Genomic DNA, 26,347 nt, shown 5'->3' with positions numbered 1-26,347 from the left:
GATATTCATGACCCATTCTCAGGATAGGTCATTAATATCCAATTGGTAAGTGTCTGACACCCCCCATACCCACTGATCAGCTGTTCCCTGCAGCCTCCAGCACCAGGACTAACTTTCAGACGAATGTGTCCTGTGCGGAAATCACCCTCCGTGTGTGAGCGTGATTTCCCGCCATGGACACGGCTCGTTTCGCAGGAGAACGCGGAATTATACTTATTTATAATGCTGTGTCACTGCATGACCTTACTTCTACAGAATTATACTGACATAATGCGGTGTGTCTCTCACATAATGCTGTCAGTAGAATTCTGCAGAAGTAAGGTCATGCAGAGACACACAGCATTATAAATCATTAAAATGCTGTGTGCTCCTGTGAAACGAGCAGTGTCCATAATGGGAAATCACGCTCACACACGGAGCATGATTTCCGCACAAGACATGCTCGTCTGAAAGAGGTCTTAAATGGAGCAGGAAGCAGACAACTCCGATCAAAGTGTAATGACTGTGTGGGGTTACTACAACTTGGCTTCTATTGAAGTGAATGGAAGCTGAGCTGCAGTCACCCGGCACAGCCACTACACTTTGAACTGAGCTGTCTGCTTGCTGCTCCATTCAAAGTGTTAGTTCCAGCATCAGAGGCTGCATGGAACCGCTGATCGGTGAGGGTGCAGATTGTTGTGTCCCTACTGATTGCATATTGATGACCAATCCTGAGAACAGACCATCAATATCAGGGACCTGGAAAACCCCTCTAGGTGCATGCAACCACAGGAAAATACATGGGATTAGATACTTTACTCTTGTCATTAGAACACTTACCGTTATGTGCTCACCAGACTGAAATACCGTAAGACTCCTACTGACTGGTGTAATGGTGATAGTAAATATCTGATTATCCAGACGGTCATTGTCCTCATTGTACACAGTGAAGTGGAACAGATCAGTGAGAGGCTGGCTGTCTATCTCTGATATTGTGGAATATCTACATTAGAAAAAGCAAAGTATGAGTCTTCTAATGCTCATTCATGTCCAGATTTTTTTCTCTAATCATTCTAAAAGATTTATTTAACCCTCATGATCAGAATGAATATTTAATACTAAAAATACAGAGGATGTGCCATAAAAAGTTGTACAAGTTTTCATTGACTGCTTTCTGATAGAGAGAAGGCAACTTACTTAATCTTCCTGTTGTTGATATCTTCCATTGTGAAAAAGGAGAACTCTGATAGCTCCTCGGCCACTTGTCCTGACTTGGCCTTTGTTAGAACACCATACATTGGCAGGGAGACCAGCTGGATTCTGATTTTAGAGTCCTGGGAATGACTATCCTGATCAGGAGAAATAAAGTCCATTATGCTGTGTTTGCACTGGGTCATACTACAAAGCGTGCACATGATAATCGGCCCTTTTTTGTCACAGGGCACACTACAATATGAAACATCTACTATTTATCAGAGTTTAGAGGAAGAATGTGATCATCATCAACCATGAAGTCCTACTTTCCATACTAAGCATTCAGGGGGTCATTTATTAAGAACTGCGTTTTAGACGTCCTATATCTGGCGGTGGATCCGCCGAAGTTATGAAGAGACGCAGACCTCCACATAACTTTGGAGCATCCAGCGCCATTCTAAATGTAAAACAGCTTCCTAGGTAGCTCACATTTAGACCATTTTCTACACCGAAAACAGGCCGACCCGTCACCTTCCCTGCCCACTTTTTTAGATCTGGCATGAACGGGGAAAAGTCGCAGATTATGGCGAAACTAACCATTGCAATGCAATCTATGCCTGAAATACTCCGAATATAGGCTTATTTCAGGATAATAAATGACCCCCTCAGTTTCTTACATTTCATCTGGATCATGAATGAGCTAGTTCTCCTGTGTCATTTATATAGAAGTCATCTCAGTCAGTCCATTAACCATTGAGTATTCATTAAGTGAAGGAGAGGTGCAGATTGTGACTTTTACTCTCTTTATGGAGCTTTACATGCGTTTTTATATGAAACGGTCTGCACTCGCCTGACTAAGGTAATGCACTGATTAATACCTACTGTAATTGGCAATCTCACAACTGACAGCCACTGTAATTGTGAGGATTATTTGCATCAAATGTTTCAAAGATTGCATTACGCAGCAAGAGAATATGTAACATTTATTTTCAAATCACACGAAGAAGTCCTATTTCTTCAAAGCCACAACCTCAAAAACACCATCTTTTTCATAATGCAGCTACAAGTTAAGCAAGCTTAGCTGGTAAATTTCACTGCCCAGTCAACATCGTTATTCATAAAGAAAATGTACTTATGGAAGGCATGCAAGATACATCTCCTGTGAGTCTATGACATTCAAATGATGCTCACTTTTCCAAATGAAGCTAATGGCTCCTAGCGTGGCATTGTTTATCTGCAGAAATAGTCCTGTGACTATATAAAAATTCATAGCCGGCTTAAATCAAATCACATTGAGGGAGATTATCATGAGGGGATTTTTTAGTCAGTTTTGAAGGATTCTGAGTTGCCGTCATTTATGCCCAATTTATCAAATGTCGCACGATCTGCACCCGTTTGAGCCATTTCCTTCTGAGATCCGTTATTTTAAACGGGAAAAAAAAGTCCTGTAAATAACAGATCTCAGACGGAAATGGCTCAAACGGATACCAAAAGTGCATAACTCATGCTTAGGATGCGTTTTTTCTTTGTTTTTCTGTTCTTCTGACGGATCAGAAGAACGGAGAAATAAGTGGTGATGTGAACTCCCCCTTAATCTGTCTCAGTTTTAGAATAGTTTCTGATAGTTCCTTAGGGTTTTGACATAGTAGTAAAACATCTTAGGTAACCACGGAGGAGGACTGTAGTAAGGCTAAAACTTAATGACTTGGCAAATATTCATTGAGAATAAACTTCTATATTTCTTTATTATTAAAATAAAATGTCATTCACAATAAAATAAAATAAACATCAAAAATAAGAGAAATCACATACCGTGTAAGCAAGATTTGAGTTTGTAATGACAACAGAGCTTTTTCTAGGCACCGTAATAGACAACAGAGAACCAGGGACAAGGCGAGGACCATTGTCATTTGCCAACGTGACTATTACTTTCAGAAGAGTTGTGGTGGAAGTCACTCCATCAGTGACTACAATCTCCATGCTGTCTTCCGTTGTTGCGGAGCCATCATGCACGTAATGCACAGCATTTCTGTTGATATCTTCATAAGTAAATGTATCATCTGCCAAAAATTTCAACCGTTTTCTGTAAGTGGAACAGTTACAAGTACACTGGCACTAGGTTTTGCATGCAGTGTTAAAAAATGTGTGAATCTAGGAGATACCACAAATTGCAACAATTTTTCCAAACTGGCACACTTAGTGATACTAGCTAGGTAGAGTAGACATATTTTTCTTGCTAATGTGTATGGTATGGTGTGATAGCATACACTAATATTAGTATACCTAACATTTTCCATAAAAAAGGTGCATGTGTCATTCCACCAACATGTGACCAGTTTGTATGTAAAATGACACTTGTCTATATTGCTTGTCTACCTGAAGTCATAACAGTCTGTATGCCATCTTCAGATTTCATAAGGACACCAAAACGAGGCGGTTCCACCACTTCATATAACAGATCCTCTGGAGCCGTGTCCGTATCACTCACTGCAAGCTGCATTCCTACAAATGACAGATAACGGTGACTGGGGTTTTGAATCTCGGCGCCACCATGGGCAGTCTGTCTGAAGGGGCATTGGTGCTCAAGTAAGCACTGTGCTCTCTGTTTCAGACCTGTGACAATTCACAACCACCCCCTTAAAACACCTGATTGGCAAGGATGTCGCAAAGACAGGTCTTCAATTTCTAAGTGCCGGAATCTAGAGGGCGGAATTTGTAATTATAGGCTATTTCTATTTCAAGATTCTTAAAATGTACATTAAAAAAATAGCATTAAGTCCACAAAAAATTTAAGGGGTTTTCTAAGTGTTTAATACTGATGACCTATCCTCAGGATAGGCTGGCAGTATCTGATCAGTGGGAGTCCGACACCTGGAACTCCTGCCGATCATCTGTTTGACGAGACGGAGGCGACTCTCCGCTTACCAAGCACAGCGCCATACATTGTATAGTGTCTGTGCTCGGTATTGCAGCTCAGCTCTCTTCAAACAGTCGATTGGCCGGGGTCTCGGGAGTCAGATCCCCACCAATCCTGAGGCTAGGTCATCAGTAGAAAACCCGTTCAATCATATATGCACCCTTCAATGCATATAGCTGCTGTTCATGTTTTATCTTTCCTCCAAGCTCTTTGTGTTCACCTTCTCTCCCAGCTACGATATTTAATATGGATATACTATTGGAGTCTTGACATGCTGTAATGTATTCTTATGTGAAGGAGACAAAGAGGGTGCTCTGTGAGGAACGGCAGTTTTATCTACCAAGTAGCTGTATACAGAATATAGAGCTCCGTGTAATGCTGAAGTACTTTTTAAAGAGTTAGATAAGGTACGTTTTTTTTATTTATGGGTAGACTGCTACCATAGTAACCTCCATATCGGCATTAGGAATAAGCGACGATTTTTTAAGATTCCTCTACTTCCACTACTTTAATTGCTCGACCCTTGAGTGCATATAGAAATGCACCATAATGGCCATTATAAATAATTTGCTGATGAAATCTGAAAGGTATCAGACCTAATTTCTGGATTTCTCTGAAGCTTGACAACTTGCTTCCCATCTTAGTCTTAGTGTCGGAGAAGTGAAATGCAGGCTACTAACCAATAGGAACTCTTCCACCTTGCGTCACCTCAAGGAGCGGAGCAGTGATCTGGAATACGGGAGGTTGCTGTTCATTTGAAAGCAAATGGATGGTAAATGGCATTTCCGCTGTGGTGAACTCCCCATCTGAAACTGAGAGCAGGAACACAGAGCAGCAGTCAGATAGTGTATTTCCACAATGCCACCTCCAGACTTCAGTTTTAGTTCACACGCTAATATGTGAAGGCAGACCACATTGAAAAATACATTATTCTGCATAAATCCAGCTCAGCAGCTGCTAGCAAAAGCACTTTATACAGCACATCTGGCAAATATGTTACTGATACGTGTTAAATATATACTGTGTGTAAATGCATACAATGTTACTGTGTGTGTATATATACATATATATATATAATATATATAAATATTTATTTATTTAAACACCTTAGTACCAATATTTTTTGTTTCAATTATTTGTATAAATTTTTATTTTTGCGTATTATTTAACATATTTTTATTTGAAAAATAAGAGTATACAACGTCTTCCATTAATTCACATCATGATGGTATACAATGCGAGTGTACAAACAGTAATGTACAATAAATCATGGCAAAAGACAATGAAAAGCGTTGGAATCTCAGTATATAAAAAGAGACATAATAGTAAGGAAAAAATGTATAATTTTTTTTTGCATTATCACTGAAAAGTGCAGTAAACTCCTATTTTCAGTGGGAGGGAGTCAATGGTAGATGTAGGCAATTGTACAGGTTGGATACACCTGGACTATAAGGCCATGTGCAGGCCACATGTAGTGCGCAAACGTAAATGTGAAGAGAACCTGATTCACATTTAGTGCTATGATTCCTGTAAGGCCTATTGCACACGACCGTATGGCTTTTTCAGTGTTTTGCGGTCCGTTTTTCACGGATCCGTTGTTCAGTTTTTTGTTTCCGTTGTGTTTCCGTTCCTGTTCCGTTTTTCCGTATGGCATATACAGTATACAGTAATTACATAGATAAAATTGGGCTGGGCATAACATTTTCAATAGATGGTTCAGCAAAAAACGGAACGGAAACGGAAGACATACGGATGCATTTCCGTATGTGTTCCGTTTTTTTGCGGACCCATTCACTTGAGGCAATAATAGGACATGTTCTATGTTAAAACGGAACGGAAAAACGGAAATACGGAAATGGAATGCATACGGAGTACATTCAGTTTTTTTTGCGGAACCATTGAAATGAATGGTTCCGTATACGGACCGTATACGGAACGCAAAAAACGGCCAGTAAACGGGAAAAAAAAAACGGCCGTGTGCAGGGGGCCTAAGGCTGCATACACACGTCCGCAAGTGTTGTCCACACCCGTTCAGCAATTGTGCAGAACGGGTGAGGACCCATTCATTCTCTATGGGGCTGGAAGAGATGCGGAGAGCACACTATGTGCTCTACGCATCCACATTTCTGGAGCGCGCCCCCAATCTTCCAGTCCGCAGCTCCGCAAGAAAATAGAGCATGTCCTATTCTTGTCCGCAATTGCGGACAAGAATAGGCAGTTCTATGGGGGTGCCGGCCGGGTGTATTGCGGATCCGTAATACACTACGGACGTGTGAATGGACCCTTAGTGAAAGCAAAAGTGATTTGCAAGTTGCTTCAAGGAAAAAAGGATAGGTTCAAGCTGAATAACACCATGTTTCAAAGGCTACTCAAAAAGTATACAGCTGAAGAAGAGTGCATGTCCAGGGTACACACTTCCTAATTTACCAAGTTCAAATTTTCTCCCAGGCACCGATCTCACAGATGATGGCTGCAGGTAGGCAGACGGTTTTCTCATAAACATACATGTGTAACTTGCAAAGCTGCTTAGTTTTCAGCATACTGCAGCTCAAGTCCCATTCAATTGAACGGGAGCTAAGCTTCAGTACCCTGGCATGGTCACTACACAGTGGAAGGAGCCTTGTGCTTGTGGCCCCATCCACTCTATAGTTTCTGGCGACTGCCCGAGACAGCCTATCTGTGGGGGTTCGGCATGTTGGACCCCGACAAATCAGGCCATTCTCCTTGATTTCTGGAATAAAAAAATGATTAGCCCAAATTCTACATTTCTTTGTATATTAAAGGGAACCTGTCACCGGGATTTTGTGTATAGAGCTGAGGACATGGGTTGCTAGATCGCCACTAGCACATACCCAGTCCCCATAGCTCTGTGTGCTTTTATTGTGTGAAAAAAAAACGATTTGATACATATGCAAATTAACATAAAAGAGTCATATCTTACTTGTGTGACCAGAGAAGAGTCATATTTTCAAGCTCTGACTCATCTCAGGTTAATTTGCATATGTATCAAATCGTTTTTTTCACACAATAAAAGCACACAGAGCTATGGGGACTGGGTATTGCGGATGTGCTAGCGGCCATCTAGCAACCCATGTCCTCAGCTCTATACCCAAAATCCCGGTGACAGGTTCCCTTTAACGTTTTCTAATACTACCAAGAAATAATGTTTGTACACTACCTGTAAAGAAGAAATTCACTGATTCAGGGAGACCTAGAACATAAATAAAATCTGACTTAGCACTGACCTAGCATGTTGCCTTCTGTACAATATTGAGATTTAAAGGAAATGTGTCACCATAATTTTATTATGCCAGTTAAAACCAGATAGTAACACAGCATTTTTTTCTAATCTGTTTTTATTTTCTGATTGTAGATTTTTTTTTTTCCTATTTTCTGAACATGATTATGGGGGCGGCCATCTTGCCTGAGCTGCTGTTAAAGCGAACCTGTCACCATGATTTTGGCATAGAGCTGGGGACATGGGCTGCTAGATGGCCACTAGCTCATCTGCAGTACCCAGGTCCCACAGCTCTCTGCGCTTTTATTGTGTTAAAAAACAGTTTTGAGTGATATGCAAATTACGTGATATGAGTCCTGTAGCCGGAGATGAGTCAAGCCGGAAAGGAGCCCAGCACCGCCCCGCGTCCTCCGATTCTCCTCCTTGCCTGCTGACGTCACAGAGCTGGAGCGCCGAAATCTCGCGATGCGCGAGCTAGCGCATGCGCAGTGTCGGCATCATGTTCATTCCCTGTGCTGGCATCAGCACAGGGAACGAACTGCGCATGCGCTAGCTCGCGCATCGCGAGATTTAGGCGCTCCAGCTCTGTGACGTCAGCAGGCAAGGAGGAGAATCGGAGGACGCGGGGCGGTGCTGGGCTCCTTTCCGGCTTGACTCATCTCTGGCTACAGGACTCATATCACGTAATTTGCATATCACTCAAAACTGTTTTTTAACACAATAAAAGCGCGGAGAGCTGTGGGACCTGGGTACTGCAGATGTGCTAGTGGCCATCTAGCAGCCCATGTCCCCAGCTCTGTGTGCAAAATCATGGTGACAGGTTCGCTTTAACAGAATTTACATATATCAAGGGGAGAAAAACAGAACTGGATCCACAAGGCTATGCTTGGATCTAATTAAACTCGCATCTCAGTGCCATATTAAAGTGTACAGCCCCCCATACTGCATGCTGTACAAGAGGCATTAGTGTATATTTTGATCAAAAGGCATAAGCCTACTCACCACGCCAAGGTCGCCTCTTTGAGTGGGACCTACTCTGACAAAGCACAGTGCAGTGCGGTGCGGTGACAAAGCGGCACTGCCCTAGTAGGCGGCAGGACCCAGGTGTCAAACAATGCCACCCCCATGGCATTGGGTCCCACCAACCCACCAGCACAGCGCCACAAAAACAAAGGCCACCATGCAGTACTGCACCATGTGCACAGTTGTCTAACACAACATGTCCATTGCTATCAGAAGCTACAGGTCAATTACCACTTATATGCAGACTTCTGTGATTAAAACCACCTGTGCCGAATGGGAGGAGTGCTGATACCAGTAGTAAAGAAGAAAGATTCAAATTGCTTTACGTCAGCCACATTGGCCATAGACACAATGGTCAGAAGGGGACCTCATTGACTTCTATGGGAGAGTTTTCTAGGCATGCTCTGTGACCTGTGCAGAGGACATTGTACAAAGAAAGAATAGAGAAGATTTGATAATCATCTGTTGTGAATGGTGGATCCTGTCTTATCTGTCATTCTAATCCTGCCTGTAATGATATTACCTCTTTGTATAGATAAACAGCTAACTGCATTAATGTGATCTGTACAGACCAAGAAGTGGCACCTATTATTTGGCTTAGTGGCCAGTGTGAAAACTGCAGGATTTTATAGTTTTCATTAGAATATAGATATTGACATGGAAAATTAAAAATAACCACCAAAAATTCTTTAACAATGTGATTTAAACAATAGCTTATTTTCTGATGACACATTTCATTTAAATGTGAATTAAAGGGAAAATGTTCAAATCATGTTTTTATGTTAAACATATTTTCTTAATTTTGAAAGTCCTTCTCTATATATATAATAAATCCTAAAATCCTGCAGTTTTCGCACTGTCTACTAGGTCTAAAATATGTGAAGACTTACTGGGAGGAATTTATCAAACACTGGTGGTTTACATTTTGCTCTGGTCTTTAATATCCCCGGTGTCGCCGGAGGATAAGCCTAATTTATGACGAGGCTCACACCTTGTCATAAATTAGACACATCCTCTGGCAGTTCATGCACCTCAACTAAAATCAATTCCAGCTCGTAGCTGGCATAAGTTTCAGTAATCATTTACTGTGTGGGGGCACTAAGGAGGAGCATTACTGTGTGGGGACACTAAATGGGTATAACTACTGTGTGGGGCCTCTAAGGGGACATAACTACTGTATAGGGGGGCACTTAGGGGCCATAACTATTGTTTAAGGGCACTAAGGTGGCATTCTATTTTGTGGGGACCCTACGGGAGCAAAACTACAGAGTGGGTGGGGGGTTGCAGGGCCGGCCTTAGGTGTCCAGGCGCCCTGTGTGAGCTAACCTTGTGGTGCCCCCAGCCCACACACCCCAAAGGCCGGTGTAATGTCACACTTCCCTACTTCGTGAGATTTCCCTACCCTCGTCACTTCCGGTCGCACCGGACATGACGTGAGGAGGTGTGCAGCGCCGCGCAGGCGCACAACGTCAGGTTAGGGAAGTTTCACAGCAGAGTGCGCATGCGCTGGGAGCCTCGCCGGCGGTTAGGGTAGGGAAAAATTACGGGCCAGTGCGCAGGCGCAGTGATCGGATGGATGTTCTCAGCTGAACACCGGCCGACACTGTGCATGCACTGGGAGCCTCACCAGCGGTTGTGCGCAGTGCGCCCCCCAATATAATAAACATTGGTGGCACAGTGCGCCCCCCCAACACCCCAGTATAATAAACATTGGTGGCGCAGTGCGCCCCCCCAACACCCCAGTATAATAAACATTGGTGGCGCATGGGGGGCCCCCCCAACACCACAGTATAATAAACAATGGTGGCGCAGTGCGCCCCCCCAACACCCCAGTATAATAAACATTTGGGCAGTGCGCCCCCCCAATGTAATAAACATTGGTGGCGCAGTGCGCCCCCCCAACACCCCAGTATAATAAACATTGGTGGCGCAGTGCGCCCCCCCTCAATATAATAAACATTGGTGGCGCAGTGCGCCCCCCCTCAATATAATAAACATTGGTGGCGCAGTGCGCCCCCCCTCAATATAATAAACATTGGTGGCGCAGTGCGCCCCCCCTCAATATAATAAAAATTGGTGGCGCAATATAATAAACATTGGTGGCGCAGTGCGCCCCCCCTCAATATAATAAACATTGGTGGCGCAGTGGGCAGTGCCAATGAGGGTTAAAAAATAAAAAAATAATTAACTCACCTCCTTTCTTCATGACCTGTCAAAGGACCTGTGGTGACATCACTGTGCTCATCACATGATACATCACATGATCCATCACCATGGTAATGGGTCATGTGATGAGCTCAGTGACGTCACCACAGGTCCTGAAGAAAGAACAGGAGACCGGCAGCTACGCGATCAACTGGAGGAGGTGAGTTAATTTTTTTAAATTATTTTTTAACCCTCATTGGCACTTCTCACTGAGCCACCAATGTTTCTTATACTGGGGGGGGGGGGGGGGGGGGGGGGGGGGCGCACTGTGCCACCAACGTTTCTTATACTAGGGGGGGGCGCACTGAGCCACCAATTATGTTTCTTATACTGGGGTGTTTGGGGGGGGGGGGGGGCGCACTGTGCCACCAACGTTTCTTATACAAATACAGGAGGCGGGTGCCGGAATCAAATAGCCGGCACCCGACCTCTGTGACAGGGAGGTGCGATCAGCGGCAGTTAACCCCTCAGGTACCGCACCTGAAGGGTTAACTCAACTGCAGCTGATCGCAGCTCCCTGTCACAGAGGTCGGGTGCCGGGTATTTGATTCCGGCACCCGCCTCCTGTATTTGTATTTCAGGTCAGTTTTCTTCATTGGTGGCGCAGTGGCCACAGCCCCTCCCCTCCTCCTCCCGTCTCTCTTCTTATTGGCAGCAGGCAGGTCAGACAGGGGAGGGGGAGATGGAGGGGGCGCCCCGAGGGAGAACACAAGTACAGCCTCGCCTGCCGCAGATTACATTGCGAGCTGTCGGCCGCCCAGCGCCCCTGTTACTATGGCGCCCTGTGCGGCCGCACAGCCCGCACACCCCAAAGGCCGGCCCTGGTGGGTTGTATAGCATGCATAGGCATCGGGCGCCCACCGATCTGATACTGAGATGACTTATCCAGAAGACAGGTCATCAGTTAAAAAAAAACTCTCAAAAAACCCTTTTAACATAAAAACTATGATTTAAACAATAGGTCATTTTCTGATGATACATTCCTTTTTAAGTCTGTAAAGGAATCTTGATGAACAACAGACAAGCTATAAGAGACAAGCTACACTTACCTGTGAAGGAGAAATCCATGATCTCACTCAAGTGAGGTGCTGCTCGCGGTGGACGGTAGACAATGCTTCCAGAATTAATATCAGCTTGTGTGAAGTATCTCACCTGCATTCGGGGCCTGTCTTTGTGCTCTAAAGTACCTGCATATTTAACAAAAAAATAAACTCAGTCAAAACTCATTCAAACACGAAATTTCCTTTTCTGTAGAGAACTGAAAAATATTGTTAATATATGGCAGAATCGGTGGCCAACTCCCGGCATGGGCACACGCACTTGAGAGCTGCTCCTTTCCCCGCACAGAATCCTGCAATATCCTGGCATACTGGCCACTTCAAACACCGAGTGGTCAGTGCACAGAGGGAAGAGCAGACCTGGAAAGTCGGCGATGTGCCCCAGCAAGGCGCAGTCAGCGGCTGAAAAGCTAAAAAAATATGTGAGGCAGGAGGCTCAAAATGGCGTCGTCGCTCCTGCCACACCGTGGGCGGCAGTCACGCGAGGTCAAGCAGCGCAGCAGTAAGAGGCGGAAGGTACGGGGGAGCCCGAGATTATTTTAAAAACTGTCTCTGATCAGCTTCTGACAGCGATCTCTACATGCCAGACCTCACTCACCTGCAAAATTGAGGAGGTGAAGGTGGACCTGAGCCTGCTGAGGCAAGACGTGCAGCAGCTCAGGGAGCGGGTGCGCCACACAGAAGACAGGGTCTCGGCTTTAGAAGACCTCATTAGACCATTTGTTGTGAAAGTGCATGATCTGAAAAGGTCTATGAGCCTATGGCAACAAAAGTGTGATGATCTTGAGAACAGGGCCAGGCGCAATAATGTCAGGATCCTGGGATTACCAGAGAGAGCGGAAGGCACGGATCCGGCTACATTCCTGGAATTTTGGTTTAAGGTGCAATTTCCTGAAGCGCCATTTTCTTCTGCCTACGCTGTTAAAAGGGGACATCGAGTTCCTGCCAGACCTCCCCCTCCAGGGGCGCCTCCAAGACCCCTTTTGGCGCGGATGCTTAACTGGAAAGATAGAGACCTCATCCTGAATCAAGCAAGAAACAAGCGTGACATCAAGCATGAAAACGCGAATATATTGCTATTTCCCGATTTTTCTGCTGAGCTGCAAAAGAAGAGGGCGACCTTTATTTCAGTCAAGAGATGACTACGTGATTTAAACCTACAATATTCCACGGCTTATCCGGCGCGTCTTCGGGTGGTGGATGGCGAAAAGACCATCTTCTTCGTTGATCCAAAGGAGGCGGAGGAATGGATGTCCAAGAGACCGAGCCGCCCAAGACCTCATTGATGCTACCGTCTTCGTTGATGTCGCAAGTATCATGACTAGAGATGAGCGAACTTCTGTTTTAAGTTCGGCGTCTAAAGTTCGGCTTCCGGTTAGCGGAGGATCCCGATATGGATTCCGAATTCCGTTGTGGTCCGTGGTAGCGGAATCAATAATGACCATTATTGATTCCGCTACCACGGACCACAACGGAATTCGGAATCCATATCGGGATCCTCCGCTAACCGGAAGCCGAACTTTAGACGCCGAACTTAAAACAGAAGTTCGCTCATCTCTAATCATGACCACACTATTACACTCCCCTGTCTGATGCGTTCCGTTGACTCTTAACATCACTGTCCGGGACTCAGGGCAATCCTTCACCCTGCACCAGTGGAACGTATTAGACCATAATACTTCACTCTCGCATAGTAGAGGGGCATCTGCTTTCCTTTTTCTATTTTCTATATGCACGCATTATGCCACATTATCTTAATGTTACGGGGACCGAGCAGATATCTGCATAGGTTTACCACCTTATTCCACTATGCAGGTCTCCAGAAACCTAGCCACATTACAGGATGGCAGTGATGTCATCACTTACAGGTTCACTCAATTGTCTGTTATACTACAGTTAAAGGGAACCTGTCATGTGGATATTTGATTATAATCTAACTAATTATATACAATCATTAACTACTAAAAAGTACCTTAGATGTATTCCCTTACTGGTGTGACAGATGGTTACCTCATAATATACACACAAAGATGCCACATGCCACATGCCGCATGCTAATGAGCTGATTTGAGTCCAGAGTGATGTCATTGAGTCCAGCGTATATTTAATTCAGCGCTATAGCCACTCCTCTGCCCACCTGCTGCTGATTCATATGGAAAAAACCTGTCATTCAGCAGCAGGTGGGCGGGGAGAGTCAGGAGCTCATGAATATTCAGGACTCATCATTATCAGCTGGAGCTTTTCAATGCAAGATGTTGGCAGATTGAGTGGGTCAATTAAAGAAAGTGACCCAGCATTTTGCTAAGAGAATCAGTCACTTATTTATGTTGCCCTTAGTTAGGACACCATAAAACTGCAGACAGGTTCCCTTTAAGTTCCATACAGTTTATTCTGCTAAAGGCATGGTACACTGTTTATATTATCTTAGCGGGGAGGGCATACATGAGAAGGATCAAGGGAGAGGGTTTTTACCCCCCTGAAGCTGGGGAGCTGATTCATTCGGAGAAGGAGTTGTTGGGTTATAGATGGCAGAATTGAATGTAGTGTCCTGGAACGTGAAAGGACTAGGCAACCCAAGAAAAATAATTGCTGTATTCTCCCAATTAAGCCAGTACAATCCTCACATACTGGGACTGCAGGAGACCCATCTTACACCAGAGACAGGGAGTAGAATTAGGAAGCCATGGGTTCAGTGGTCTCTGAATGCGTATGGGCCAACGCATTCTAGAGGAGTGGCTATACTTGTGCATAAGAATCTTGGATGGGAGGTACAGCAATCAGTGGTAGATCCAGAGGGGCAATATATTTTTGTGTATGCGTGCATCAACTGCACTCCCTATGTAGTGGTCAATATATATAACCCCCCCCCCCCCCCTGCCACTATGACCATATTTCAGGCGGTGGTGGGCTTTGTTGTGCAGTAACCCAATGCTAAACTGCTCTGTATGGGAGACTTTAATTTAGTGATGCATGATGATATGGACAAATTCCATCCGGTGGGGGGAGGGGACAGTCGCTCTCCACATGTCACCACCCTCTCTAGAGTGGTTGAGGAATTGAGATGGCTAGATATGTGGAGACTTAAACATCCGCTTCAGAGGGAGTACTCCTGTTTTACTCCTGCCAGGGGTGCCATGTCTAGGATTCATTGTCTCCTTGGCTACGCCGCAGTATACACAGATCTCGAAACTAAACTAAGACTTCATGACGTTGTCAGGCAGAGTATCAAAATGCGCATTCCTCCATTCTGGTTGTCCCTTATGACCACGAATGATAGGGTCCCTGATCAGCTTCAGTTGTTCCTGGAGGTGCAGGATGAGATGACGGATGAATTGCTGCTCTGGGAGACGATGAAAGCTTGCTTGAGGTGGTGTCTCAAATCATCTATCTCCTATATCAAGAGAGACTCAATGCGTAAAGAACTAGAATTACACACTAGTTGTAAAGAGGCAGAGAGCTCTTTTAGGTCTGACCCCTCTGAGGCGAATAGAAAGGAATGGATGCTTAAAGGCAGGCTATATATGATGCATCTTAGGGAGAAGAGTGAGCGCAAACTGTTCTTTTTAAAACAGCAGTTCTTTGGGACAGGTAATCAGGCGGGTAAATTGTAAATTGATTGCTCATATTGTGCGTAACAGGAGGGTATATTACAATGTTTCAAGGGCTTCTACCAAGACCTGTATGAGTCCGCATTTCAATACACAGCACAGGAGTTGGTGATTATTTAATGGAGGTAGTGCATCCCCAGCTTAATGAAGAGGACAGGAACCTATTAGAAGCTGACATTTTGCTAGAAGAAATCCAAATGGCAATTAAGGAGCTGCCTACTGGAAAAGCGCCCGGTCCAGATGGTATCCCGGTAGAAGTGTATTCTAAATATGTAGAGGTACTAGGGCCCCAGCTTCTCAAATTATACCTGGCTACTCAGCAACGACATCAGTTGTTGGAATCCATGTATGATGCTACTATAGCGGTGATCCTGAAGCCCGATAAAAATCCATTTGAGTGTGGATCGTATCAACCAATCTCGCTATTGAACTTAGATTATAAAATACTAACCAGGCTCCTGGCTACTAGATTAAATAAGGTAAATGCCACTATAGTGCATAGAGATCAGTCAGGATTTATACCGGGTAGATCGACATCTGACAACATTAGGAGAGCGCAGGCCATTGTGCAGATAGGAAGGGCAGGGGATAAGCATTGGGCAATGGCATCACTGGATACAGCCAAGGCTTTCGACTCTTTGGAGTGGATGTATTTATTGGTGGTATTGCAGAGCTTTGGTTTTGGCCCTAAGTTTATCAAATGGATAGAGATACTATATCAACATTTCAAGGCTAACATATTAGTGAATGGGTCTCAGTCAGATTCATTTAGGCTCCACAGAGGCACTAGGCAAGGATGCCCACTGTCGCCACTATTATTTGTGGTGGCGAAAGAACATCTCGCCCTTAGGATAAGACAGGATCAGGTCTTTATAAGTGTTAGCATGGGGGACAGAGTAGATAAGGTGGGATTATATGCAGATGATCTCCTTTTTATGGATAAGCCTGAGACTACGCTTCCTAGAGCGATTGAAATAATAGGAAATTTTGGGATGTACTCGGGCTTGCACATAAACTGGACGAAGTCGTCTGCAATTATGCCCCTCTGGGCACATACGTGGGCCCCACAATACTGCAACTTACCGGTTGTGGATCGCTTCAAATACTTGGGGATTGTGATCACCAAAGATCCCCAACTGTTGTACTTCCTAAACATAGCACCCCTGGAATCCCTGTTTATTGATAAATTCAGAACGAGGAAGTCCCTACTGTTATCAATCATGGGGAGACTGAACTTGGTCAAAATGATTCTTTTGCCTAAGGGTCTCTACCTACTGGCACATGCGTGTACACTTGTACCGCGAGGATTCTTTGGTCGCATCCATGCACTGGTGGCTAACTTTATCTGGGGAGGAGCCAGAAGGAAACACTCCCTTAGTGCTCTGCAGAGATCTAAACTAGAAGGGGGTGCTGCCCTGCCTGATTTTTTCTTATATTATTTGGCCAGTCAGCTGAAATTTCTATCTTCTTGGATCTTCGCATCAGAATTAGCAAATGCGGAATATTATCTTAAGGAATACTTACACATGTCCTCTCTGTGGCCAATACTGAAGGGGTCACGGCCTGCCCCCACACGTCTCCTCCCTCTACATAAACTAGCTCATCAAGTGTGGAGTGCTGCTAAGATGCAATCATTTAGGGATCTCCCAGATGATATTCCAATGTGGGATAACCCCATGTTTGCTCATCTGAGAGAACTGGAAGGAGCAAATATGTGGAAACGTCATGGTGTACTCATCCTGCGAGACTTATATGTTGAAGGTACCTTGCGCTCCTTTTCGCACATGCAGGAGAGATTTGAGCTACCCCGCAACAACTTCTTCAGATATCTGCAACTGAGACACGCATTAAAGGCCCAGTTTGGGGAGAGAGGGCGGAACATCTCAAAATACCCTTTAATAGGTATAATGAGGTCACAGGGTCCGATGGGCATCATCTCTGTGCTTTATACACACCTGCTCAGTAACCGTATGATGTTGAATCCTCTAGCTATTGAGGGAAAGTGGAAAATTTCAATACCGTCTCTGACGGCTGATGATTGGAACGAAGCGTTAATGGCTTCGCTGAAGGTCTCTCCATCAATCAACAATAGGTTGATTCAGCTGTTTATATTGCACAGAAGTTACCTTACGCCCAATAGGTTACACAAAATGGGTAGACTACCACACAATAGATGCCACAGATGTTTAGAGGATAATGCAGATTTTTGGCATCTGCTGTGAGATTGTACTTAATTGGAGAGAGGTGGTAGGAGTACTGTCAACTATGGTTCCCTCTGCAGTACTGCTATGTCCTAAAATTTTTGTTCTGGGTATATTAGATGAGGAGACATGGGGGCATTACCATAGGGTGTTCTTGAGTGAGACACTATTCCTTGCTAGAAAAGCTATTGCTTGGAGGTGGATGGCCGATAGAGAGCCCACACTAAGTCAGTGAAAATCATTGGTCAATCATGCTGTGAGTATGGAAAAAAATTGTATTCATTCACAGAAAATGTCCACAAAATTTCACAAGGTATGGGGAGAGTGGTGTTCATCTTCCCTAACATTGCATAATGCATGCATGTACTCTGTGGCCAATATTGATCATCCGTCTGCTGTATAATAATGTACGACTCTCAGGTTCTGGATCATAGCTTTATTATACCTGTTACTTACTCCTCTCTGATTAAGAATGGATTTTTCTTGCATCTTATGTAAGATCCTCGGGATCTCTCATGATATCAGTGTATCCCCTGCGTGGAATGTATCCTTGCTATGCTTTCTTGTCACATGCCTTATTTGTTAAACTTCAATAATACGAGGAAAAAAAATATATATATGGCAGAATCAGGTATAAACAATTTATTTTTATCTACAATGCTTCTAATATTTAAACACTACTACTAGAGTTGGTAAAGGTAAGTTAAGGCTAGTTTCACACTACTGTCAGTAGTTCCAGCAGGCTGTTCTGGCAGAGAACAGCCTGCCAGAGCTCTCTGGATCCGCCATTGCTGGATCTTACCAGAATGCCCGCAGGCCCCATTCAATACAATGGGTTCTGGCGGAGATCTGACCGCTACCTGGCAAATATGTGAGCAGCAGTTTTTGTCTGGCTGAATTCCGGCATATTTTCTGGGTGGCAGCCGACAGCAGTGTGAAAGAAGCCTAAGAGTGGTACGCTTAAATAGCCTGTTAGGATTAAAGGGGTTGTGCAATGATTTATATTGACCTATCCTCAGGATAGGTCATCAATATCATATAGGCGGGGATCTGACACCTGGGACTCCCACCGTTCGCCGCTTCCCGTTCATTACACTGCACTTTGCCCTGGAAGCGCAGTGTAATGATGAGTACTCATTAAACTTGTAATGATGCCACTGGTCCACAGGAGACGATGCATAATAACCAGGAAGCAGCACTCACATGGAACACCGCCTCCTTGTCAAACAGCTGATATTGAATAGGTCAGCAACAGATATTGATGACCTATTCTGAGGATAGGTCATCAATAAAAAAAAAAATCACTGCACAAGCCCTTTAAGGCTTGATAATAATCATCGTTAAGAAAGGCCAGGTGATGCAAACTTCAACGTTTTATAAATACCCAGACCTTTCTAACCTTGTCCCAAAAGACAGCAGCCATGGGTTCTTCTAAGCAGCTGCCTAAAACTCCTGAAAATGAAAACAGTTGAGGCCCACAAAGTAGGAGAAGGCTGTAAGAAGATAGCAAAGTTTTTTCAGGTTGCCATTTCCTCCGTTCGAAATGTAATTAAGAAATGGTAGTGAATAGGAACAGTGGAGGTCAAGAGAAGGTCTGGAAGACAAAGAAACATTTCAGAGACAGCTGCTCAAAAGATTGAAAGAAAGGCAAATCAGAACCCCTGCTTGACTGCAAAAGACCTTCAAGAAGATTTAGCAGACTCTGGAGATGTGATACATTGTTCTGCTGTTCAACACCTGCTCAAATATGGCCTTCATGGAAGATTCATTAGAAGAAAACCTCTCCTGCATCCTCACCTCAAAATTCAGCGTCAAAAGTTTGCAAAAAAACATCAAACAAGTCTGATGCATTTTGGAAACAAGTCCTGTGGACTGATGAAGTTAAAATAGAACTCTTTGGCCACAATGAGCAAAGGTATGTTGAGAATAAATAAGAATAAAGGGCACAGCATTTCATGAAAAGAACACCTCTCCAACTATTAAGCATGGGTGTGAATCAACTAAGCTTTGGGATTGTGTTTCAGCGAATGGCATGGGGAACATTTCAGAGTAGAGGGAAAAATGGATTCAATGGAATTCCAGCAAATTCTGGAAGCAAACATAACACCAACTGTAAAAAGTTGAAGTTGATAAGATGATGGCTTCTACAAATGGATGATGATTCTAAACATACCTCAAACTCCACAACAAACTACCTCAAATGGGTTTTACCATGGCCCTCACAGTCCCCTGATCTGAACATTATTGAAAATTGCAGTGCATGCAAGAGGAATCTCACAGAACTGAAAGACTTTTGCAAAGAAGAATGGATGAAGATCCGCCAAACAAGAATTTAAAGCCTCTTGGCTGGCTACAAACAGCATTTACAAGCTGTGATACCTGCCAAGTAGAGTGCTACTAGGTACTAAACATCCTAAGGGTGTCCAAAGTTTCATTTCTGGCCTCTTTCCTTTTTTTTATTTTGCAAATGTACATGATGAAAAATCAAAAAATAGTTTTTGCTTAAAATACAAAGGGAATGTGTCATCTTTAACGTTATGCCTTTTGGAGATCATCTTCAACTTGCTTAACTGTTTATAGGGACAGTAATTTTGACCAGGGGTGCCCAAAAGTTGCATGCCATATGTATATAATTCCACATGTGTTAATTCATAGTTTTGATGCCTTCATAGTCATGAAGATAAAGAAAACTCTTTGAATGAGAAGGTGTGTCCAAACTTTTGGTCTGTACTGTATATATATATATATATATATATAAAAAGACATACTGTTAGGGAACTTCGATTGTGAGCTCCATTGGTGACAGCTTGATGCTAATGCATGTAAAGCGCCGCGGAATATGTCAGCATTATATTAGAGAGTAAAATAAAGACAGATAAATAGAAAAAATCTACAAAGTAGTGAATTTATACTGGATTTGGCAGTTATAGGGTTATCCCTATAGTGTCCCAACCACTAACTATCCAGGTTTATCACCCAAGAAATATTATCTCAAAGTAAAGTAATGGATAATAATTAATAAGACTGCAATATCCTGGTCAAGGCTTGTTCTGCTGCTTGACATTTTGTTAAATGTGCTCCTCATGTGAGGTTGAGCTCTGGAGCATCACTACAACAAACCCATCCAGTTAAATGCAATATTGCGGAGTTTAAGGCTGACAGTAATGTGTGAGGAGAATGTAATTCTGCTGACAGTTGAACGACTTATCTGGTGAGCTCCCTGCTGTGTTCCTGCCCAACTTTATTAATCTCTAACATTTTAGGCAGCTAGTTAATTAACTTCAATAAAGAATGATTTACCATAAATCCTTGCTATTAGGTGGTGCTTCCAGGCAATTTATATGCTCGACTCCACTGCAACATAGTCTTTCGAAATCTACTTTGCTTCAAGTAGTCTGTACATTATCAAATCCAGCCATATATTACAAAAATGTAGTCTGAACCCACTTTTTTCTTCGTTTATATTCTTTTTATCAAGGAAAACAAGGATTGCATCTTACCAGCCTAATCCCTTTGTTTGTAGCCTTAACAAGGTTGTGCAATATTATTAGGGAGTTTGGCGACATGGTATGTAATAGGTGGTTACTTCAGCATAGCAATGCACAATAATGCAAATATCTAATCAGGCCAGCAATTCAATGCATACAAGAAACCGAACGTGGTCAAGAGGTTCCGTTTTTGTTCAAACTGGACATCAGAAAAGGGTCAAAATCTATCTTTGGACTGAATGTTGCCATTAGATGGCATGAGTATTTCAGAAACTGCTGACAGCCACAAAATATGCCAAGAATACAAACAGTAAGGCCCATAGGTTGCTGGTCATGTCAAAGTACAAAAATATGGTAAAGCAAGCACTTCCAAAACCTACTGCAAAATGCACAAATAAGAGTAGTTTGAATTGTTCCAATAATAACATCATACAGAGCCCAAATAATAATCAACTAGACCGGGTGGAGGAGGTGATGGCGCATTTGTCCTTTCTGCCCTCTCCCGTAATACCACTATTATAACACAACACATCAAAACTTTAGTTTATGACCCCCTGAGGAAGAAAAACCTGACCACCCTGTTAGATAAGAACAGGATATCTAGGATCGTAGTCTTGTCAAAAGATGAGAAAAGCATTGCCTGGCCTGTCAAATTTACATTTCTCCTGCATCACATGGATGGCAGGGTGAATATTAATCCATGGATACATTCTGTGGCTGGAGGAGGCTGTGTAATGCCTAAAGGAATGTTCACACAGTTGTACTAGCAAACTATTTACATGTGAAACCCAAATCAAAATTCCACGTGTTTTCAATGCTGTTTTGTATGCGGCTTTCCAGTTAAAGTGGTTTTTGATGCAGATTTTAATGCAGTTTTTGATGTGGTCTTTAGGCCTCATATCCCTTAGAATGAGAATGAATGTGTTGCTCTTTTTTCCTACAGCTCGGATTTTTCAATTCACGTGCTGAAGAAAATGCTCCATATGAACTGCAGCACAGATTTTCCTTGAAAACAATCAGAGGTAGTCTAAGAGCCAAGTCTGTCCGAAGTGGAAAATCCACTGTGTGAACGTGGCCTAGGTCTGCCTGAGTAAATCTGCTGATCAAGTGCATCCTTTTTGGACAACAAAACACATGAGATACTAAAAAATACAATGTGAATGTGCAACCATCTAAGGTACACTTGCAGTGAAAATGATCAGAAAAAGTTTAGTACAGACACTGAACAAGCAGGTAACATGTTAGGTAATTGGAACTCCGCAATGTAAAGAACTGTGAAAGCATTAACATCCTGTAACTCAAATGTATTGATAAGTAGCACAACTTCGAGTGTACAAAGTGTTCAAAGGTGAATCTACACTTACAGTCCCAACCAGTGTCATTCCACCCTTGTCATTCAAAAGTGGCACTAAAATGACACTAAAAAAGTAACTGAAAAAAAGTCTTAATGCTAGGTGTCTGCCATAACTGTTATTGTCACTTCGAGAAACAAAAATATTTCTGTCACATGTAAATATATACGAATACCCCACATTTCCACCAGATTGCTTCCTTACCTTCATGTGCTTGTAATGGAACAGTCACATTGTAAACGATTTTTTCACTAGGGCTTTCAGAATCAACAAAGGACAGATAATGGGACTGAATCACTGTTATCCGGTCTTCAAGAGCCTGCAAAATATGTGGATTTGATGAACATCCAATTTCATGGCACTCGCTTCTCTCCATTCAGACAGCAGTGTTTTCTTTTCCCAGCAGTGACAGGTCAGGTATCAAAAGTGCACAGTGTAAAGCAGTGTATGACCACAGCAGGGGTACTTAAGCACTTTTTGTAAAGGTCTATACAGCTGGGTCTGCTGTAGGGTGATGGTCCAAACTACAAAAAAAATGTAAGGAGTCGTGTAGAGCTGCAGCGATTTTTTTTTTATACAATAAATCCCACCTAAACTCCAGCCTCTAATCCCACCTAATCTCTGAAACCTTTTTGATGACCACACAGTGATAGTTCCCCCTTAGTGCTTATACACACAGGAAGAATGTCCTCTTAGTGGTACCTACCATTAAAGATGCCCCTTAGTGGCCCTCGAACAATAGGATATCACTTTAGTGCCCCCAACAGACTATGAAGCCATCTTAGTGTCTCCCTCACAGTGGAATGTCCCCTAAGTACCCCCTCACAGTAGGATGATCCCTTAAGTGCCCCTCACATAGAATGAGGCCTTATTAGGCGACACCAACACAGAGTGATGTCCTCACACACTATGATGTGCCCTTAAATCCCTCCTCACAGAGTGATCCTCTCTTAAGTCGCTTCTGAACAGTATGATATCCCCTTACATGCCCCCCATCCCACACAGAGTGATGGCGTCTAAGTGCCTACCCCACAGTACAAAGCCCTCTTAAGTGGCCCCACACAGTACGATGCCCCAATAAGTGACCCCCCCCACACACTGTGCTGCCCCTCAAGTGCCTTCAAACGGAATAATATCCCTTCAAGTGGCCCCCCACACGGTGATGCCTCCCTCTTAGAGTTAAGCTCCCTTAGGTGCCCCCCCATGCACAGTGATGCCCCCCTCATAGATTATGCCCCCACACAGTGATGCACCCATCACGATGACGTCACTACATTAAGTCTGCTAGCACTGAACTATGGACAGCAGGGGAATGGTGAAGCAAGGAGCTGAAGGATACCTGCTTCACCTTTGTATTCAACTGTATGTGCTTCCTGCGGACGCAGATATAGTTGAGAAGCAGGGCAGGCAGGAACCAAGAAAGCTAGCAACCGCGTTCCAACAGTTGGGTGCCTCTGGACTAGTAAGTACTGCATATATTGAGACAGTACTTAAAGAGGACCTGTCACCACAAAATGCAATGCTTTCTGAAAGCACCATGTTATAGAGAAGGAGAAGTTTTGTGGGGAATGATTCAGTAAAACCTGTAATTTATACATTTATCTATTTTTTTCACTTTCTGAGAACAGCTATAGGTACAGGGAGAAGGAGTTATCATAGACTGACCGCTATCTGTATTCAAACTTAGGGTACTTTCACACTAGCGTTTTTCTTTTCCGGCATTGAGTTCCACATCCTAGGGGCTCTATACCGGAAAGGAACTGATCAGTTTTATCCTAATGCATTCTGAATGGAGAGCAATCCATTCAGGATGCATCAGGATGTCTTCAGTTCCGTCTTTTTGCCTTTTCAGGACGGAGATAATACCGCAGCATGCTGCGGTTTTATCTCCGTCCAAAATTCGGGAACACTTGCAGAGTGTTCTGGCAAAACGGATCCAGCATTGTGGTCTGCGCATGCTCAGACCACAAAAAATGTGAAAAAAATAAATGCTGGATCCCTTTTTTCGGATTACACTGGAGAGACGGATCCGCCATTTCAATGCATTTGTCATATGGATCAGGATCCTGATTCGTCTGACAAATGGCATCAGTTTGCATACGTTTTGACGGATCTGGCAGGCAGTTTCGGTCAACGGAACTGCCTGCCGTAATCCTCTTCCGCAAGTGTGAAAGTAACCGTATTGACACAATCACTGATAACACCACTCTCCTGTACCGATAGTTTTTTACAGGGCTGCAAAAAAGCAGAGATATACATGTATACAATACAAGTTTTACTAAATCTTTTCCCACAAAACTATCTATCAATCTGCTCAGCTTCTCCTGCTCTATACCATGCTGCCTGCAGATTGCACTGCATTTTGTGGTGACAGGTTCTCTTTAAAACTGTCCTATTTGAAAATTCCTGTTACTTTATAAGTAGTGACTGATTATTAAGTACAGCCCCACGTGTATAAACATACAGCATTTAAAAAAAGGGGCAGCTGCTTTTTTTAAATAATAAATGGCATTAAGGGTTATAATTCAAACAATTAATGTATAATTGATCTAAGAAAGGTTGACCTTGATGGACACGTGTATTTTTTCAACCTATGCAATATATTCAGTATCAATATTGCAGAGTTCATACATCACAGCTAAAATGGTTATAGGCTACTATAAGTATTATTGTAGTAATGAACCTCAATAGACACAGGTCTGATGGTGCAACAGATAAAAGCTTATAAAATATACAGTTTAGTTATTTCTTACTGTCATGTGGAGGGAGGATCCTGGAGAAAGTTGCGGTGCCTCAGGGTGGTTGGGTAAAATACCAATATTGAAAGTGTGTCTGTCTTGGGGGGCATGATTTGTTGATGCACTGGAAATCTGTACACATGAAAAAGAGCAGACTGTAAGGCTGGCAGAATTCAGCCCTTTTCTTCACCCATATACTGTAGATCAGTAGCTTATATATTCTGGATATTATAGGGGTTTTCCATCTTTTATTAAGTGACGGGTAATCCTCAGGACCAGTCTGCTTCTGGCTATTGCCGAACAGCTGATCAGAGGTGGTGCAGGGTGTCGGATCACTGCCAATCACCTAATAATTGCCTATCCTGAGGACAGGACACCACTTTAAGTGCTTTTTATTAAAGATAAGAACAGAGACGCCATTTACTAAATCTATACCTCTCTCATTCGTTCTTTATGTCCTACCTCATAGAAACAGAAATAAAGGGAGAGATTTACTAACCAAAATGCGCCAGAATTCTGGTGCAATGTGCACCAAAAAGACTGGTGTAAATGCTTTGCAAAACATTTGTTTTAGACACCAGACACTTTCAGACGTATGGCCGTTTTGCAAATTGTAGGATATGTCCTATTTTGGTCCGTACTGCGGATGAGAATAGTCCCTTTTATTGACGGGAGTGAGAAAAATGCGTAATACACACGGAAGGTGTCCTTTTTTTTTTGTATCCGTTGTTTGTGGACCAAAACACAGACATGGCCATTCCATTTGCATGAAGCCTTATACTCTGTGTGTGAATTCAGCCAAAGGCTGTCAGTCACCGGCACGGATTTCGAGATGCTGCCATATACTAGAACTGATACTAAATAGAGAAGAGATCAAAATAATTTGCATTATATAAACACATAAATACTAATAGGAGAACAACAATGAAAAGAAAGTCTGAAAAATTAACATGAGAATTCAATCAGAGCCACATGAAATAAAAATCCTATAATCATATTATTGTCCCCCATTAATTTAAGCAGGAATTTCCATAATTAACCAACAAAGGAATTATTTAGGTGTGAGGTGGCAGTTATCTTGGCAGTACCCTGGTATTGAATCTTTAACCCCTGTACAAGATCTGGACTTTTCTGCAGGGGAGATACCAGGCTGCTACCTCCTGTAATAGTCCTGATGTGGTTGATAGCTGACCCAGTCAGAGGGTCAGAGACACATGTGCTGGGCACCAAGTGATCAGGCAAACTCGTAGTCAGTAACAGGCCAAGGTCATGGCAGGAAGCAAAGGGCCAATACAGTAATCAGGCACAGGTCAGAGTCAGGAATTGGGCAGAGGTCGGTACACAGG

The 26,347-nt window shown here is 43.3% G+C and overlaps 1 protein-coding gene across 1 annotated transcript in view; it reads right to left on the bottom strand.

The window, feature by feature from the left end:
• FRAS1 (Fraser extracellular matrix complex subunit 1) overlaps positions 1 to 26,347 on the bottom strand; it is a 487,428-nt gene that overhangs the window by 121,618 nt on the left and 339,463 nt on the right. The window contains exons 32-40 of the mRNA XM_040418026.1: positions 25,017 to 25,133; positions 22,468 to 22,582; positions 11,606 to 11,743; positions 7,269 to 7,301; positions 4,771 to 4,902; positions 3,550 to 3,675; positions 2,986 to 3,233; positions 1,177 to 1,328; positions 820 to 982 (exon numbers count right to left, since the gene is read on the bottom strand). Of these exons, the coding sequence (XP_040273960.1) occupies positions 820 to 982; positions 1,177 to 1,328; positions 2,986 to 3,233; positions 3,550 to 3,675; positions 4,771 to 4,902; positions 7,269 to 7,301; positions 11,606 to 11,743; positions 22,468 to 22,582; positions 25,017 to 25,133 (1,224 nt within the window). The remainder of the gene's footprint in view (positions 1 to 819; positions 983 to 1,176; positions 1,329 to 2,985; positions 3,234 to 3,549; positions 3,676 to 4,770; positions 4,903 to 7,268; positions 7,302 to 11,605; positions 11,744 to 22,467; positions 22,583 to 25,016; positions 25,134 to 26,347) is intronic.

Source organism: Bufo bufo, chromosome 2 (assembly GCF_905171765.1).
Source record: "Bufo bufo chromosome 2, aBufBuf1.1, whole genome shotgun sequence".
Taxonomy (NCBI): Eukaryota; Metazoa; Chordata; class Amphibia; order Anura; family Bufonidae; genus Bufo; species Bufo bufo.
This window is presented reverse-complemented; position numbering and strand designations above follow the sequence as displayed.